This window comes from Cyprinodon tularosa, unplaced genomic scaffold, assembly GCF_016077235.1.
Source record: "Cyprinodon tularosa strain WSP-4 unplaced genomic scaffold, ASM1607723v1 ctg857, whole genome shotgun sequence".
NCBI lineage: Eukaryota > Metazoa > Chordata > Actinopteri > Cyprinodontiformes > Cyprinodontidae > Cyprinodon > Cyprinodon tularosa.
This window is the reverse complement of record NW_024039626.1, coordinates 132,904-148,336: the sequence shown is the minus strand read 5'-3', so window position 1 is coordinate 148,336 and position 15,433 is coordinate 132,904. Positions and strand designations below refer to the sequence as shown.

Below are 15,433 nucleotides of genomic sequence, written 5' to 3'. Positions count from 1 at the left end.
AACATACTTGGCGAAGACACGAGTCCGTACTCGCGTTGTAGTGAATTGAGAAACAGCCTCCCTTTATTATCTTGTTTATATCGATATTGCAATTAAATCAAATTGTCCTAAATTTAGAAATTGTACTATTCATTTACCAACAGCTGCCAATAAAAAGGTTGTAGCAATAAGCTTTAAGTGCTGTTTTGATTTGTTGAAAAATGTCCTGTTTTGTTTAAATTGAGTTAGATTGAGTAACTTTTTAAAAATCATTTTATCATGAAAAAAAATTACATTTCCTTCAAAAATCCTCAAACATCCATTTATTGGGGGATCAAAGACACCGATTTGAAAATATTCGCCATTGTCCTTGTTCTTTCACCCCCCTCCCAGGGAGCCAGCCTGCCAGTGATGGAGCTGACCGAGCTGCCTAAGTGCACCGTGTGCCTGGAGAGGATGGACGAGTCTGTCAACGGCATCCTCACCACCCTCTGCAACCATAGCTTTCACAGCCAGTGTCTCCAGCGGTGGGAAGACGCCTCGTGAGTTGGACTCTTCCTTCTTTGTCCTGTTCAAGCTGCCGTTTCTTCCCCTCACAGGAGCCAACGTCTTTCCGTCCTCCTGTTCTTTACAGGCAGCCAATGTGTGCCTGATTCTAACTGTTCTGGATGTTTCCCTCAGCTTTGTTTGCCTGTGCAGCTCTTTGCTTGTATTCTTCTCCCTCACAAAGCGCCGGTGACCTCAGCTCAGTGCGTCCTGTGTTTTTCTAGGTGTCCTGTGTGTCGCTACTGTCAGACACCAGAGCCGGTTGAAGAGAACAAATGCTTTGAGTGTGGAGTTCAGGAGGTGACTAATGATGTCATATTTATCAGAGCCAATTAATCTTGTTGGAGTTTTACCTTAAATTTATCATTCTGATTTTTCTTTTTGATTTATTTTGTCAGAACCTGTGGATTTGTTTGATCTGCGGGCACATCGGCTGCGGTCGCTACGTCAGTCGGCATGCCTACAAGCACTTTGAGGAAACGCAGCACACGTACGCCATGCAGCTCACTAATCACCGTGTGTGGGACTACGCAGGAGGTAGGAGCTTTATTAGTGTTTATATCTTTTATATAACTTCATATGCTGAGATATAGAGTGAATTTTGTTTCATTGTTGCAAAGAAAGGAATCTTTATAAGACCTTTTAATAGTAGTTTATTATAATAAAGTAACCTTACTGTTTTTTAGGCTTTTTCCTTTCATATTTGATTTCAAATTTTGTTTCATATATATATCTTTTATTTTTATTTTTCAAATTTCTCTTTTTCAGGTTGAGTTAAGAATTGCCTTCTTTTTTAATTGCGTTCCTCAGATCACATTGTCTTCACTTCAGGAAGGGATATTTCTATTGGTCTGCTGGATCAGCAACAATCATTCCTATTGGTCAAGACCTTCTGCAATGACTTTGAAGTGAAAAGAATATGATCTTTGAAACAAACTCGGAAAAAAATTAGATTGGTAAAACTCAATCTGAAAAAGAAATCGAAAATATAAAATCTGTAAAAAAATATATATTTAAAGAAATAGAAATTTAGTCGTTAATGAATAAAACAAATTGAAAAAATTAAAATCTAAAAAACCGGAAAATAACTCTCAAAACCTTTTTTGATAAAATATATTTCTGTTGCTATAATCAGTTTTGTCCTCAAGGGGGCAGAAGAAACTTAAAACCCCATAGAGGTAGCATTGTCACCTGGTTTCAAAGCTCTGTTTGCTCCTGATTACAGTGACTGTCAAACAGCTGCATGGTAAATAAAAGCAATGCATTAGAGTTTTTATTTTTTTATTCCATCCATCCTAAAAATCATTAACCCCTTAGCTCCCACCGCCCGAACACCGGAACGGTTTGACGTCACATTTTGTTCCGCATCTAACAGTAAACTTATTTGTAAACAAAACCAAGCATGTTGGACCTCTTTAGAATCAGGCTGTCCTACAGAAAACAATGATCGTCTCAAACTATACTCTGCAAACAACAACAATGAATTATCTGTAATTAAATTAGAATCCATCATTTTCACTTCTTGTTTTTGTTTTCTGGCACTCATTCTATCCTGCCATAAATGGGCTGGTTTTGTCCACAGAAAAGTATTATCCAGTTCAATATCCCATAAGATAAAATAACATAATAAACTTTGAAAACTAATTTTTTCCCAAATAGAAGTAAAAATAAAGTTGATAAGAGCTAATTTTTTTCTCTTTTTACAGTTTTATGTCTACCGTTTTAGATTAATTACGCTACTTATTCACAAATGTATTTGCTCCCAAAATCAAGCATAAGTTCCTTTCTCAGTATCCAGAATACGCTGGAAACGTCCAACACATAAGAAACGCCGTCCCCAGTCTTTGTTCAGCTGAATTTCTCCAAATCAGTGACCAATAAAACGCTGACATATTTTGTAAGCCAATGAGATGAGCTTTTCATGAAGTATTGAAAGTGTAGAAGCGGGCTGAAAAGATAATGCTTATTAATGTGCTTAGGGAGCGAGAAGATCAAAAAAGTTGTTTGAATTAAAATTTTTGTAAAACTTCATGTGTTTTATGGTCAAATTAGACATAAAATTCAAATAATCCAGTTTGGCCCTTTTGGTTCTAATTTGGATCTAATTTGGATCTTCTGCATACACATAGGCTCACAGTTTGACAATGTTAATGACTAGAGATGTGAAGTATTATACAGTTGTTGTCCACAACATGAACAACAAGTGTAGTGAGTTGGAGAGGGCAACCATGAATTATACCCAAGATATAGACTATTAAGAGTTGCATTTTCTTTTGAAAGAGAAAAAAATATAATTTTTGACATGTTTAAAGTTGCATAGCTCAGGTTGGAGTTTGTACAGATATCACGAAAAAGTAGAAGATCTTAGCTTTCACATGAGATGCATCACAAGCATGGGGGATTTATATGGTTTAATTAACCAATGGCATTTTGATATCCATTTCCTTTGGGCAAAGGTTATGAAAAGATGGGAGCTTAGGGTTAAAGTGTTCATAAATATCTTGCCAGGTTGTTATTTAAATGTTTCTACAGTGGGGACAGTTTCAGTATAGACTTATGAGCAAAATTTATCGGTGATGTCGGAACTGAGTTCGAAATTGCTTATGAGTTCAGTGGAAAATCATCTACTCTGGGTTCAGTTGTGGGCAGGATCCATTTTACCTGCTTGGAGAAGAGAGTCAATTTAGTTAGCTTGTGTTGTTTGGATGCTAATTTATTCTCAGATAGAATGGAGGGGGGGCATATCGGTGACACACGCAGACAACCTGGTTCCTGAAAATAAACCAGCCTTAAGCCAACTGATATTAAATAAACTGATGTACATTGACTCTATGTTTTAGGCAGTCGCCCCCAGAGCCTCCTTTAATAACATCAAGGAAAAGGAGAATTTCTGTTTCTAACAAACGTAAATAGGGACACAGCTTTAAGAGGAGAAATATTTGAAATACCGTATTTTCACGACCATAAGGCGCATCGTACTAAAAGGCGCAGTCTCAGTTATGTGTGCCATTACTGTATTTAACACACACACAAGGCGCACCGGACTATAGGGCGCGGGTTTTATATACCTGTAAATAACATCTACTATGTTTAAATACCTCTACTGCGTATTTAAAAATAGAGCGGCACCTCGTCCATGTTGGTAATGTAGCTTGGCTGGATGAGTTTGTCGGCGATGTGTTTGCTGCATTAGGAGTGGAAGCTCGCCAGCTTTTCATTATAATCCGCCGGACGTTGTTGCGCTACTGTAGTCCTGGTCCGGATGGAAAAATTGCACCGTTTCATAAAACGAAAGCACCACGACAGACCTCCTTGAAAATGTTCAATTTTCATTTCTTCCGCTAGCGTTACTGCTTTTAATCGAACGACCGTCGAAACGCTCGCCCCACTCGTTCTTTGCTCGATGATCCACCGCTCGAGTCTTTCCTCCAACTCGGGCCACCTCGCCTTATGTCCACGAAAACTCAGCTGCGTCTTCTTCACCTGTCAGAGTTCGTTTTTCATCTTCCTCCACTTGCGAACCATCGATTCATTAATCTTGAATTCTCTCGCGGCTGCTCGATTTCCATGTTCTTCTGCGTAGCTGATAGCCTTCAGTTTAAACTGTGCTTAATAGGCGTGTCTCATTGCCATTTTTAGGGTTGTTAAGACAACAATGTTCTGCATAAAGCACATACCTGTTCTTTTATACACAATCCACGCCCACACTTCCCCCTTTTTCTCATGGTGGTCTCAACAACATCCGCAGTAACAACACACATAGGGCGCACCGCACTATAGGGCCCGCCGCACATTTTGAGGGAAAAAAAGACGTTTATATGCGCCTTATAGTCGCGAAAATACAGTAAATACATTTTAAAAAGTCTTAGGCTAACATTTTTTCATTGGAATGACAATAAATGAAATGCATTAAAATGTTTGGACAACCTTTAATTCATCAAATCATTAGCTTCCTCTTTGGTGGACCCCAGCGTTCATAAGGTATTCCCAGTGCTGTTCCAGTCTGAGCCCTCTTAAAATCAAAATTTTTTACGGTTTCTTGAAAACCTAATCACTTTTCTGTGAGACGCTAACTTGTTTAGCAACGTTGCTAAGCAAGTAAGCAACATTGCTTTCTTGTTTACCTCCGTTACTGTGCCACTGTTGTTACTGGAATACACAATAAGGCTTTAATTAATAAGAAATTAAGCAGAATTAAAGCATAAAACTAAATAATAACATATAAAACACCAGCAGGATGTGGTAATCTGTTGGAAAATCTTTGCGAATACCGGCTTATAAATAAAAAAAAAGTCACATAGTCTGACTCAACCTTAAAGTGACGTGTGTAGGGGTGTTCATGTGAATGTAGCTTTAGCAACATTAGCAGTTTGTCATGGATTTTTTACTATTTTCTCCTGGACTCGTATACAATAAGTAAAATCTTTATAAAGAAGCAACATAACATTTTCCAACTGCCTGCAGGGACTTTCTAAATGTGTTGGAGTCACTGTTCTTGTTGGAAAAGAGACAGGAGTTCTGCTAGCATGGCGGGCTAATGTTAGCATCCTTCTAAGATTGACATCAGCACCAAAGCTGCTGTGGAGAGCGCCCTCTTGTGGGCTTTTCTGGTTTGAAAAAAGAACCCAGAGTTTAGAAGAAAAAAAAGAAACATTGAAGCTGCTGGATTTTCCAGCAGGTTTTAACTGAAGCTCATCACCAAAACACACGTTTTAACATGGAAGAAGTCAGATTTATGGGTGATGGCTTGTGTATGTAGGTGTGTGTGTTTAAGGCAGGGAAGACTTCATGGAGCCACAGTTTACTCCACTCACAGTTTCCGTAAATCAGTGGCAAAGTCAGGACTTCTGTTTCTCTCTGCTACAAACACTGATCACCTCTCCACCATTTTAAACCCCAACCTGCTGGTTCACTAAACTGATCTAAACAAACAGATATTTTAGCTTCAGTGTTTTTATGGTTAACATTGAAAAACACCTGTCCATTACTACATATAATCAACATCCTAAATGTTTTTTAGAGTCTTTTTGGATGTGTCTGGGCTTACAGCTCATCGTGCTTCATTTAAAATAAAAAAAAAAAGGTTAAAGGCACCAACCTGGCAATAAAGCACGGTCCAATCATGTAGTGATAGATGTAGCTTAAACGTGTGATGGAGGATCAGTGGGGATTTGTTCAGTGAGGAAGAGGAACATTTACATGGAACCTCTAATTTAACATGTTATACAGCATTAATAACTCCTATATGTAAGCATTAAATCTCTGTATCATTGGTTAAGTGTTTATTTGAACCCCTATAGCAAGCTAGCATTAGCTAGTATTACCCTCATCTGCCTTCTAACTTGTGTCCTCCTTTGCTCCTTCTCCTGCTCTTATCCAGAGGGCTTCCTGTTGCAGCCTGCAGTCTGTTCTGGATCTTTAAGGTCTGAATAAAATCATAATCTGTGCAGAAATTTCTCCTTAACGCTGATTTATGCTCAGAAACCGGGTTTGTATGACCTCCACTGTGGGAAACGACTCGTGAAGATGAGCCAGCTAGAACAGCGAAGTGAGCGAGAACGCTGGGACCCTTTTTCCACCTGGATCTCCGCTCTTTTTCACCCTCATGTCCCTCCATTTTCACACAAACTTGCCCCCACTTTCTCACCGCCTCGGCCGTATCTAGACCCACAGCTAGTTCCTGATTGTCGTCTTGCATGCGGCGTAGAATAACAGGCCAGACCACACTTTAATATTGGGCTTAAAGCAAAAATATCCGCGACAAGCTCACTGCGACACACTGCTGCGGGAGGATAACCAGCACTTTATACCCCATTTATTCTACCCTTGAAAAACTGATCCATGCGGAGACCGGTCTGAGTTCGGATCAGTTAACCAGGCCGAGCTCGGTTCTGACGACCGTTTACACATCACGCTATCTCAGTTCCTCGACTCCTCGCCTCCTAGTGACGATCTGCGGTATTACTGCCAGTATTGAAGGAGGAAACCAAGCAGTCGGTGGCGGTAATGCACCAAAAGTTGTTTGTCAACTGCCATAAAACATAAGAAGAAGAAGACAAAGATGGAGGGAATCAAGCAAATCAAAATGGCAGCGCCTGTCACATTCATAAAGTTATGCTTGATTATTATTGCTGTACTTCGGTGTTATTGTTTAAAATGCCATTATTCAAAATGTTGCATGGAGAAGATTTTGATTGTTGTTTATAGTTGAGGAAGAAGTTGTTGTTCTTCTTCTGTTTCTGGAGGGGCATTACCGCCAACTACTGGAATGGAGTGTGAATCAGGATGTGCTGCCAGACGGAGATGACGCGTTCTGCTCATGCGCTCTTGTTATCAGACAACCGAGCCTGGGAAAAACCGAGCCGAGCCCACCTCTGGAACTGGTCTACAGTTAGCTCGGTCCGGTTGTGTCTAGCTCGGTTCAGTTCAGTTTGCTTTCCATTTACACACGATAAGTTATCTCAGTTACTGAGCTCGGACCGGTCTCGGCACGGTTTTTCAAGTCTCCTTGTCTCTTTGTCATATACGTTTGGGGCGGACTGTGTTCCCATGACGACCATGTCCATATTGCTTTAATTGTAATGGAAAGCCACCTGCCCCAGGTAGTGTTGACCTGAACTGAAATAAAGCTAATAGTTATTACCAATGGAAAATGGCTGTGGGAGATCTAACAAACCGGCACCTCTCAGTTGAGAGAGTCCTCTGTAACTCAGACCCTGGAGTTTAATGACGACGTGTAAAATTGTAAACAAAAGCCACATGTAGACGTGATCTCTGCTGAGCTCTGAGACGTCAGCAGTTGTTTTTATAGCTATAAAGTTTAGACTTGATAAATTGCTTCAAGCTATTGGTCCTGATAGAAAAACGTTTTTTTATTTGACTCGGACACAACTTGATGCTGAACATTCAGATCTGAGAAAAAAAAACTTGCAGTGAAAACGAATGCTGCTTAATTAATTAATTTGCTTCCATTCTTAAAGTTCTGCTCTGAAATATCTCCTAGATGGTCTGGCTGTTGACTCACTGCTGCGTATATCTCTTAAACCGTTGTTTCTTGCTTCGAGGCAAAGATTCTATCAAACCTCTTGGCTGAAAATCCTTTTGTTTGACTGAGAAACGAAAGTTACTACCGTAACTACGGTTCTATGAATCCCGGATGACCGCCAGAGGCGGTGCTTCAAGCACTGAATGATCATTCTTGCGCATGCGCAGGTCGAGTATTAATGACAACAAAGTCAGCTGTGACCTGCCGGGGACCCACGTGACTCTATATAGTCACGTGGCACCCGGCAATCAATCCCTCAATCTTCTCGCGAAAGCAGAGATTCCGAGGGACCAAGCACTCTGGCGGTCATCCGGGATTCATAGAACCGTAGTTACGGTAGTAACTTTCGTTCTATTTCATCCCTACTGACCGCCAGAGGCGGTGCTTCAAGCACTGGATGACTCATATCAACAAGGTCACGAGGAATCAGCAACATTCAAGGAACAACGACTACACCACCCACCTAATGTGATGTAGAGGCATGCTGCTCGAGGATTCCCTGAAGCGGATGGGGCGCAGCCACATTCACCCTGTAGAACCGAGTAAAGGTACTAGGTGACTTCCAGGAGGCCGCACGACATATAACATCCAATGGCACCCCAGTCATAGCAGCAAACGATGTCGACATGCCCCTTGTAGAGTGGCATTTCACTCCCGCCGGCAGTGGCCGGTCCTGCAAGGCATAAGCCTTGGAGATCAAATCCACAACCCAGTGTGCAAGTCGCTGCTTAGAAAGTGCCTGACCTTTCCGTGAGCCAGCGTAGCAAACAAAAAGGCTATTTGTCTTTCGGAAGGATGCCGTGGCATTGATGTATGTCTCAAGGGCACGGACAGGACACAGTGGTTCAGAGGGACTTCCGGAGTCAAACCGGGCAAGATGGAGAGGCTGGGTGCTGCCTGCTGGCAGTGATACCTTAGGAATAAATGCTACATCAGCCCACAGTGTAACGCCTGAGCCATCAGGATTCCACCGGCAGCAGGGTTCGGCTATCGAGAGAGCCTGTAACTCCCCTACACGTTTTGCGGAAACCATAGCTAAAAGGAACGCAGTCTTCAGTGAGAGCCATTTGAGGTCCGCCGACGCCAGGGGCTCAAATGGGAGGGACCGAAGAGCCTCAAGCACAAGAGAAAGGTCCCACGCCGGTGCCACAGGGCGGTTGGGTGGGTGCAAACGCCGAGCACCTCTTAAAAACAGTACAACATCCTTGTCTCGGCCCACAGAACAACCATTCAGCCCAACATGCCAACAGGAAATGGCAGCCACATACACCTTTAAGGTAGATGGGGACCGTCCTTGATCCAGCAATGCCTGCAGGAAGGTCAGTATGTCAGAAACTGAGCACTGCACCGGGTCCTGCCCTCTATCACGGCACCAGGTCGCAAAGACCGTCCACTTGTTAGCATAGACAGCTCGCGTGGACGGCGCCCATGCATTAGCCATTGTATGCCCTATGGACCCAGTGTATCTTGAGAAGGTGGACCCCGGCCTTGCAGGGGCCAAATCCAGAGCTGGAGCCGGTCCGGTTCGGGGTGCAAGATCTGACCCCCCATCTGGGAAAGAAGGTCTCTCCTGGAGGGGAGACGCATTGGCGAGCCGGAGCTGAGCTCGCACAGTAGAGGAAACCAAGTCCTCGCTGGCCAGTAGGGGGCCACCAGCAGGACCCTGTGCCCCTCCTGACGTACCCTGAGGAGAGTCTGAAAAAGTAGGCTGAATGGCGGAAAGGCATAAAGGAGGGTCCTGGGCCAGTCGTGTGCCAGAGCATCGTGGCCCAGAGGGCTGCTGTTGTCCAACGAGAACCAAAGGGGACAGTGAAATGCGTCCCTTGAGGCAAAGAGGTCCACGTCCGCCCTGCCAAAGACCTTCCAGATGCACTCCACCACCTCTTGGTGAAGCTTCCACTCCCCTGGAAGCGGCTTCTGACGGGATAGAAAATCTGCTGGCACGTTCTCCGGCCCTGGGATGTAGGCTGCTCTGAGGCTGGCTATGCGTGGAGCTGCCCAGGTCAGAAGCCGTTGAGTCAAGCACAACAGTTTCCTTGACCTCGTGCCCCCCTGGTGGTTGATGTGAAAGACCACTGTGGTGTTGTCTGACCTCACCAGCACGTGCTTCCCCCGCAAGCCTGGAAGAAAGCTCTGAAGAGCCAGAAGCACAGCCTGTAACTCCAGGACATTGATGTGTTCCCTGCCCTGCCGCTGGGACCATGTCCCCTGTGCCATTTGACCCCGCCAGGTTGCACCCCAGCCCGTGGAGGATGCATCTGTAAACACAACTTCCCGACGACACGGGAGGGAACCGAGCGGGACCCCTGTGGTCATAAACAACCTCACCCTCCATTGGGACAGAGACTGAAGACACTGAGGCCCCACCCGAAGTCTTCGGAGACGATGAGTGTTCCGTGTGGGATCCAGATTCAAGCTGTTCAACCACATCTGGAGGGGCCGCAATGACAGCAGCCCCAAGGGCACTACGGCGGACGCAGCTGTAAGCATGCCCAAGAGTCGAAGATACCGCACAAGAGGCAGCGCCATGCCGCGCCTGAATTCCGGGAGCACGCTCAATATACTGTCCACCCGCTGGGGTGACGGGCAAGCAGTCATTGAGATGGAATCCATGGCAATGCCCAGGAAGACAGTCTCCTGTGAGGGGGTCAGACTGCTTTTCTCCATGTTCACCTGCAAGCCCAAGCATCCCACATGATGGAGCACTAACCGAGTATCTCGAACCGCCTGGTCCCACGTCGCGGCACAAATGAGCCAGTCGTCCAGATATGGGAGGATCCTCAATCCCTGTGCCTGCAGAGGAGAGAGGGCCGCTGCAACACATCGGGTGAACACCCTGGGGGACAGTGAAAGTCCGAACGGGAGGACCCTGAACTGGAAATGCCTCCCTTGAAAAGCAAAACGAAGAAACCGCCAATGGGGCGGAGCGATCGGAACGTGAAAATAAGCATCCCTGAGATCTATGGAAGTGAACCAATCGCCCGGGGAAATCGCCTGCAACACTTCCTTGGTGGTCAGCATATGAAAGGGCATGGCCTTCAAGTACACATTCAGGCCTCTGAGGTCCAAGACTGGACGCAGGCCCCCGGTCTTCTTCGGAACCAGAAAATACGTGGAATAAAAGCCCCCTGGATCCAGCAGGGGGTCCACAGGCACTATAGCACCCTTGGCCAGCAAGGTGCAGATTTCTTGGTTCAGTGCCTGTGCCTTCACCGGGTCGTGGATCACAGTCATCCTGACCCGGCCAGGGATAGGTGGCCGGCGGCGGAATTGAAGACGGTACCCCCGGGACAGGGTGGACAACACCCACAAGTCCGGGGTGTGGGCAGCCCAGAAGCTGAGCTGTCCCGGGGAAAAATAACCGACCGCCGGCCCTAAGGCATCATCTGCGGGTCCCCCGGCCCTTCGAAGGCCCGGGAGGACGCCGGCCAGACTGCGCGGCTCGAAAGGGATGAAAGGACCTCGTCCCAGCCTGGTCTCGAGCTCTGTTCCTCCGATCTAGAGCAGGTCCCCGGACCGATCTCTGACCTGGTAACAGACCCTGGGGCTCAGTGGGAGAAGGAGAAGGCACTAAGGACCTCCGTGAAGGACCCGCAGCTGCCCAGGTGCTTACTGGCTGGCGATCACGTCTGTGAAGCCCTGCCAGCTGTTGCCTCGTTCTAGAGGCCTGAGCCGTACGGTCCAAGGCGTCCAGTGCCGCTGAACCAAAAAGCTCCCCCGGGACCACAGGCAGGGCCCGGAGGGTCCTCCTACAAGGCTCAGTTAGTGGTGACTGCGCCAACCAGACCTGGCGGCGAGCATGAACCAGTGTGGAGAGTGTGCGTCCAAGTTCCCTCGTCATAAGAGCAAAGGCCTGCAGAGATGCATCAACCAGGCCTTGCGTGGCATGATCCAGCGGAACAGATTCCAAGGAGGAAGACAGGGCCAGCATAAGATGGGAGAGAGAGTTCCCAATCCGGCCCATGCGGGCCCCAGAGTCATAGGCCTTACAGAGAAGGTCGTCGGTAATACGGCACTGAGGACGCGGACAACGGGCATTGGGCCGCAAGGCCTCATCAGGCGGGATTATAAGAGAGGCAATGCCCGGTTCCACCGCTGGCATCTGCCCCAAGCCAACCTTGGGTGCCTCCTGCATAGCTGCCAGGACCCTGCCATCCGTCGTCAGACGTGAAAACGCCTTGGTGTCTGACCAGCAAGCATGCAGTTCCCGCACATACTCCGCCGAGGGAGGAACCACAAAGGCAGTCTCTGACCTACTGCGCCTAAAGAAGGCGCTGGAAGCCGCAGGCTGGGCCTGAGGAACACTAATCTGTAAACGGGCAAGAGCCGTTCGAATAGCGGATGTCACAGACTCCCCCGTATCCTCCTGGGAGGCAATGGAGTCCGACCCAGAGGCCCCGGAGCCCAGCTCCGGAAGGTCCTCACAGAAATGGGTGCCAGAGGCCGCCACAGAAACAGCATCGTCGTCATTGACTGACGTTTCATCCTGCTCGGTAGGGAGAGCCGTGCCGCGATCACCAGCAGTCTGAAAGGACTGGAGGAGGGCTTTCATTTGGGCCAGCTCAGTAGTGAGATGATCCACTCTGGTGGACAACCTCCCTGCATCGGTCCGTCTAGCACGCTTCGTCGGTACCGAAGGTGCAGCCACAGTAGATCGTTTGCACACCGCTTTCTCCATCGGCAAACGAGCACGCGGCGAAGCGCTCGCCCAGTCGGTAGGCTGCTCCAGTGCAGCCAACCGATCCAGTCTGACCGACCGGGGCATGACGCGACAGTTGGGGCAAGCGTCATCTGACAGCGCCTCCCGGAGATGTTCCACACCGAGGCAGGAGGGACACAAGTCATGCCCGTCATCCGGCTGAAGTGGAGCCAGACAGGTCGAGCAACATAAATTATCCAGCATCATACTGCTGAAAGGCGTGATCAGCCTGCTACCAAGGACAAGTCAACACGAGCAGGAAACGCTACTGGCGACTCGTTGTAGGAAAACCCCCGCAGAGATTCCAAACTCAGCGTGAGCAGAAACGCCACTAGCAAATCGATTATTAACTAAAGATGAACTCAGCACGAGCAGAGACGCCACTGGTGAGTTTAGGCAAACAAACTATAGAAGAACCCAACGCGAGCAGAAACGCTACTGGTGGGCTTAGGCAAACAAACTGAAAACAACTCAGCGCGAGCAGAAACGCCACTGGTGAGTGTAGATAAACAAACTATAGAAGAACCCAACGCGGGCAGAAACGCTACTGGTGGGCTTAGGCAAACAAACTGAAAACAACTCAGCGCGAGCAGAAACGCCACTGGTGAGTGTAGATAAACAAACTATAGAAGAACCCAACGCGAGCAGAAACGCTACTGGTGGGCTTAGGCAAACAAACTGAAAACAACTCAGCGCGAGCAGAAACGCTACCGTGAGTCAAAAGAGCCACAAAATTAACGTGGCAAATCAAAGCGAACAGTAAACTACTGCTGAGAAAAGAACGAAAACTTACCAGTCACCGCAGATCTGGTAAGGTGAAAGCAGCTTGTGCAGCCCCTGGAGGGCGAGACTTACCCGCAGCTCCGACCAAACCCGGTCACGGGGCTACCAGCAACAAGCAGCCAGGAAACTAGTGGTATACACAGAAGCAACCAGCTTCACACGACCACACTCCGGTACTCAACACACCTGCGCGCGAGAAGAACAAAAGGGATTGATTGCCGGGTGCCACGTGACTATATAGAGTCACGTGGGTCCCCGGCAGGTCACAGCTGACTTTGTTGTCATTAATACTCGACCTGCGCATGCGCAAGAATGATCATTCAGTGCTTGAAGCACCGCCTCTGGCGGTCAGTAGGGATGAAATAGAACTCGTCTTTAATGAATTCACCTGTTTTCTCTAAAAAATCTCAACCATTTTCCCTGCAGGGATAAGCTTCCAAGAAGTGACATTGTTTTGTTTTTGTAATTAAAGGCTGGCCGTCTGTTTGAAAGATTCCTGTTAGAAGGAGAAGTTGTTGTTTTTTTCTAGCAAATGCTGCTTTGAAAAAAAACATTGAAAAAGTCAGCGATGAGTTTAAGTGTGGGATTTGTAGTTTTTGTGCAACTAAGCGTGATTAAATCTATTATGGTTTTTATGGTAGCTTCTTTGTCCACATGTTACAGCAATCTTTCTGCTCCTCCCTCATATTTTCCTTTTTTTTTCTACTGCAGATGACTCCAGTTTTATGTTTCTCTTTAGTTTTAACAGCTCTTCAGATTTTGCTGCTTGAGTCCAGGAACCGTGGGCCTTTAGATGTCTCTCGTTTCACTTGAAAAATAGGTTAACGCCAAAATGTCCAGCAACCAGTGGGAAAGTATCAGGTTCAACAGCTGCTATGCGTATTATCCGCCTGTTGTTTGTTTTAGTGCTGGGCTGGTCGTATAAAGAGGGTCGATCAGTTACTTTGGTAGAAGAGCGGGGTTAATTCTCTACATCACAGGACATGAAGAAGCTTTTTTATCATTTTATATAAACTATTAATCCAAACAGATTTATTTTGATGAAACTGTTTATTTCCTACAGATGAAGGCAGTAGTTTTTTTTAAAAGCCAAAATGAGTTCACCTTTTATCGGAGCCTCAAACAGGGAACATGTCAGTTCCCTGTAACCATGGGGTAATCTTTTATGACAGAATTGGCCTCTAAGATAAGTGTTAGTATATTATTACGCCTTATATATGATAATTTTGTTGCAAAATATAAAGGATTATGAGAAAAAAACTTTTTGCCACTTTTTTCCTTACATTTTTTGAGCGCCCCTTGCAACCATCAGTTTGAAAAAAAAAATCCTTATGGTAAATAAAATAATCTTGTTGAAAACGGCTTTGTTTTTTTAACAAATTAGCAGTGGCAAAGTTCCTAAAACTCTTTTTGAGCCATTAAAAAAAAACTCTCCTGACTTTTGTTGTCAGAAACTTTTTATCTCTCTTCTATTATATATCAATTTATCCTATTTACTCACTATAAAAGAACACGTTTCCTTTGGTTTCAGTTCTGATGACTGAGGAAGGCTGCTGAATCATTTCTGTGCTGATAAGTTCATCAATGACTGATTCCACTTTAGTTTAAAGTTGTAGGGAAATCATTTTTAAATGTCAAATCATTCTGGCTTAAACTCGTATATAAATTTACTCTTTATCAGACATTATCGTCCCAAAATTTAGAACATTTCTGTTTAAAAAAAAAAAAAAAAAAAATCCTGTGTTTTTTTGTTATTTTTTGTTATCTTATACAGACCAGTTAGTTATACATCAGTATAAAATTGGGCCAATCATATCAAGTCACCAATTTAGTGCTACTTGGTCCCAATGGAATTTCCCATTGGGAACCTACTAGCACTAAGTTGCTAACTGGTTAGCAAGATGCTTCCAACAAATCGCCCACAATCAAACTTGCTTGCGAAACCTTCCACCACAACAATCCCGCCCCCTTGATAATCGACCAATCACATTCACTTTATTCACTCGTGTGAAGTCGGGCACCACTCAGGAGAATTCGGAAATGCAACAGTTGGAACAGCCGCTTCCCTACGACTTTAAAGATACAATAACAATCCAGTTTAGTAAATGAGTCCATCGTATTGTTTTATTGGATTTTCATGAAGCTCTTACAAGATTTCTTGACCTGTTAGATGGGAAACAGGCCTAAAGGCCGGTTTATATACAGACCAGGTCGTCTGCGCATGTGTCGCAGTTAACGCAGATGTGCCCCCGCCCTCTCCACAGACACTCTGCTGCACTTCTCTGAAATTGTAGGTGACCACAGATAGAAGGCCTCTGATTGGTCAAATCTTCATCCACTCTACTCTGCGCATTTCCTGTTTGCTACCTTACCGGCTTGTT

At 45.7% G+C, this 15,433-nt stretch overlaps 1 protein-coding gene across 2 annotated transcripts in view; it reads left to right on the top strand.

Annotated features, from left to right (window-relative positions):
• LOC119775207 (BRCA1 associated protein) overlaps nt 1–15,433 on the top strand; it is a 41,071-nt gene that overhangs the window by 9,900 nt on the left and 15,738 nt on the right. For both annotated transcript variants that reach the window (XM_038273100.1, XM_038273098.1), the window contains exons 6-8: nt 373–521; nt 750–825; nt 924–1,062. In XM_038273100.1, the coding sequence (XP_038129028.1) occupies nt 373–521; nt 750–825; nt 924–1,062 (364 nt within the window). The remainder of the gene's footprint in view (nt 1–372; nt 522–749; nt 826–923; nt 1,063–15,433) is intronic.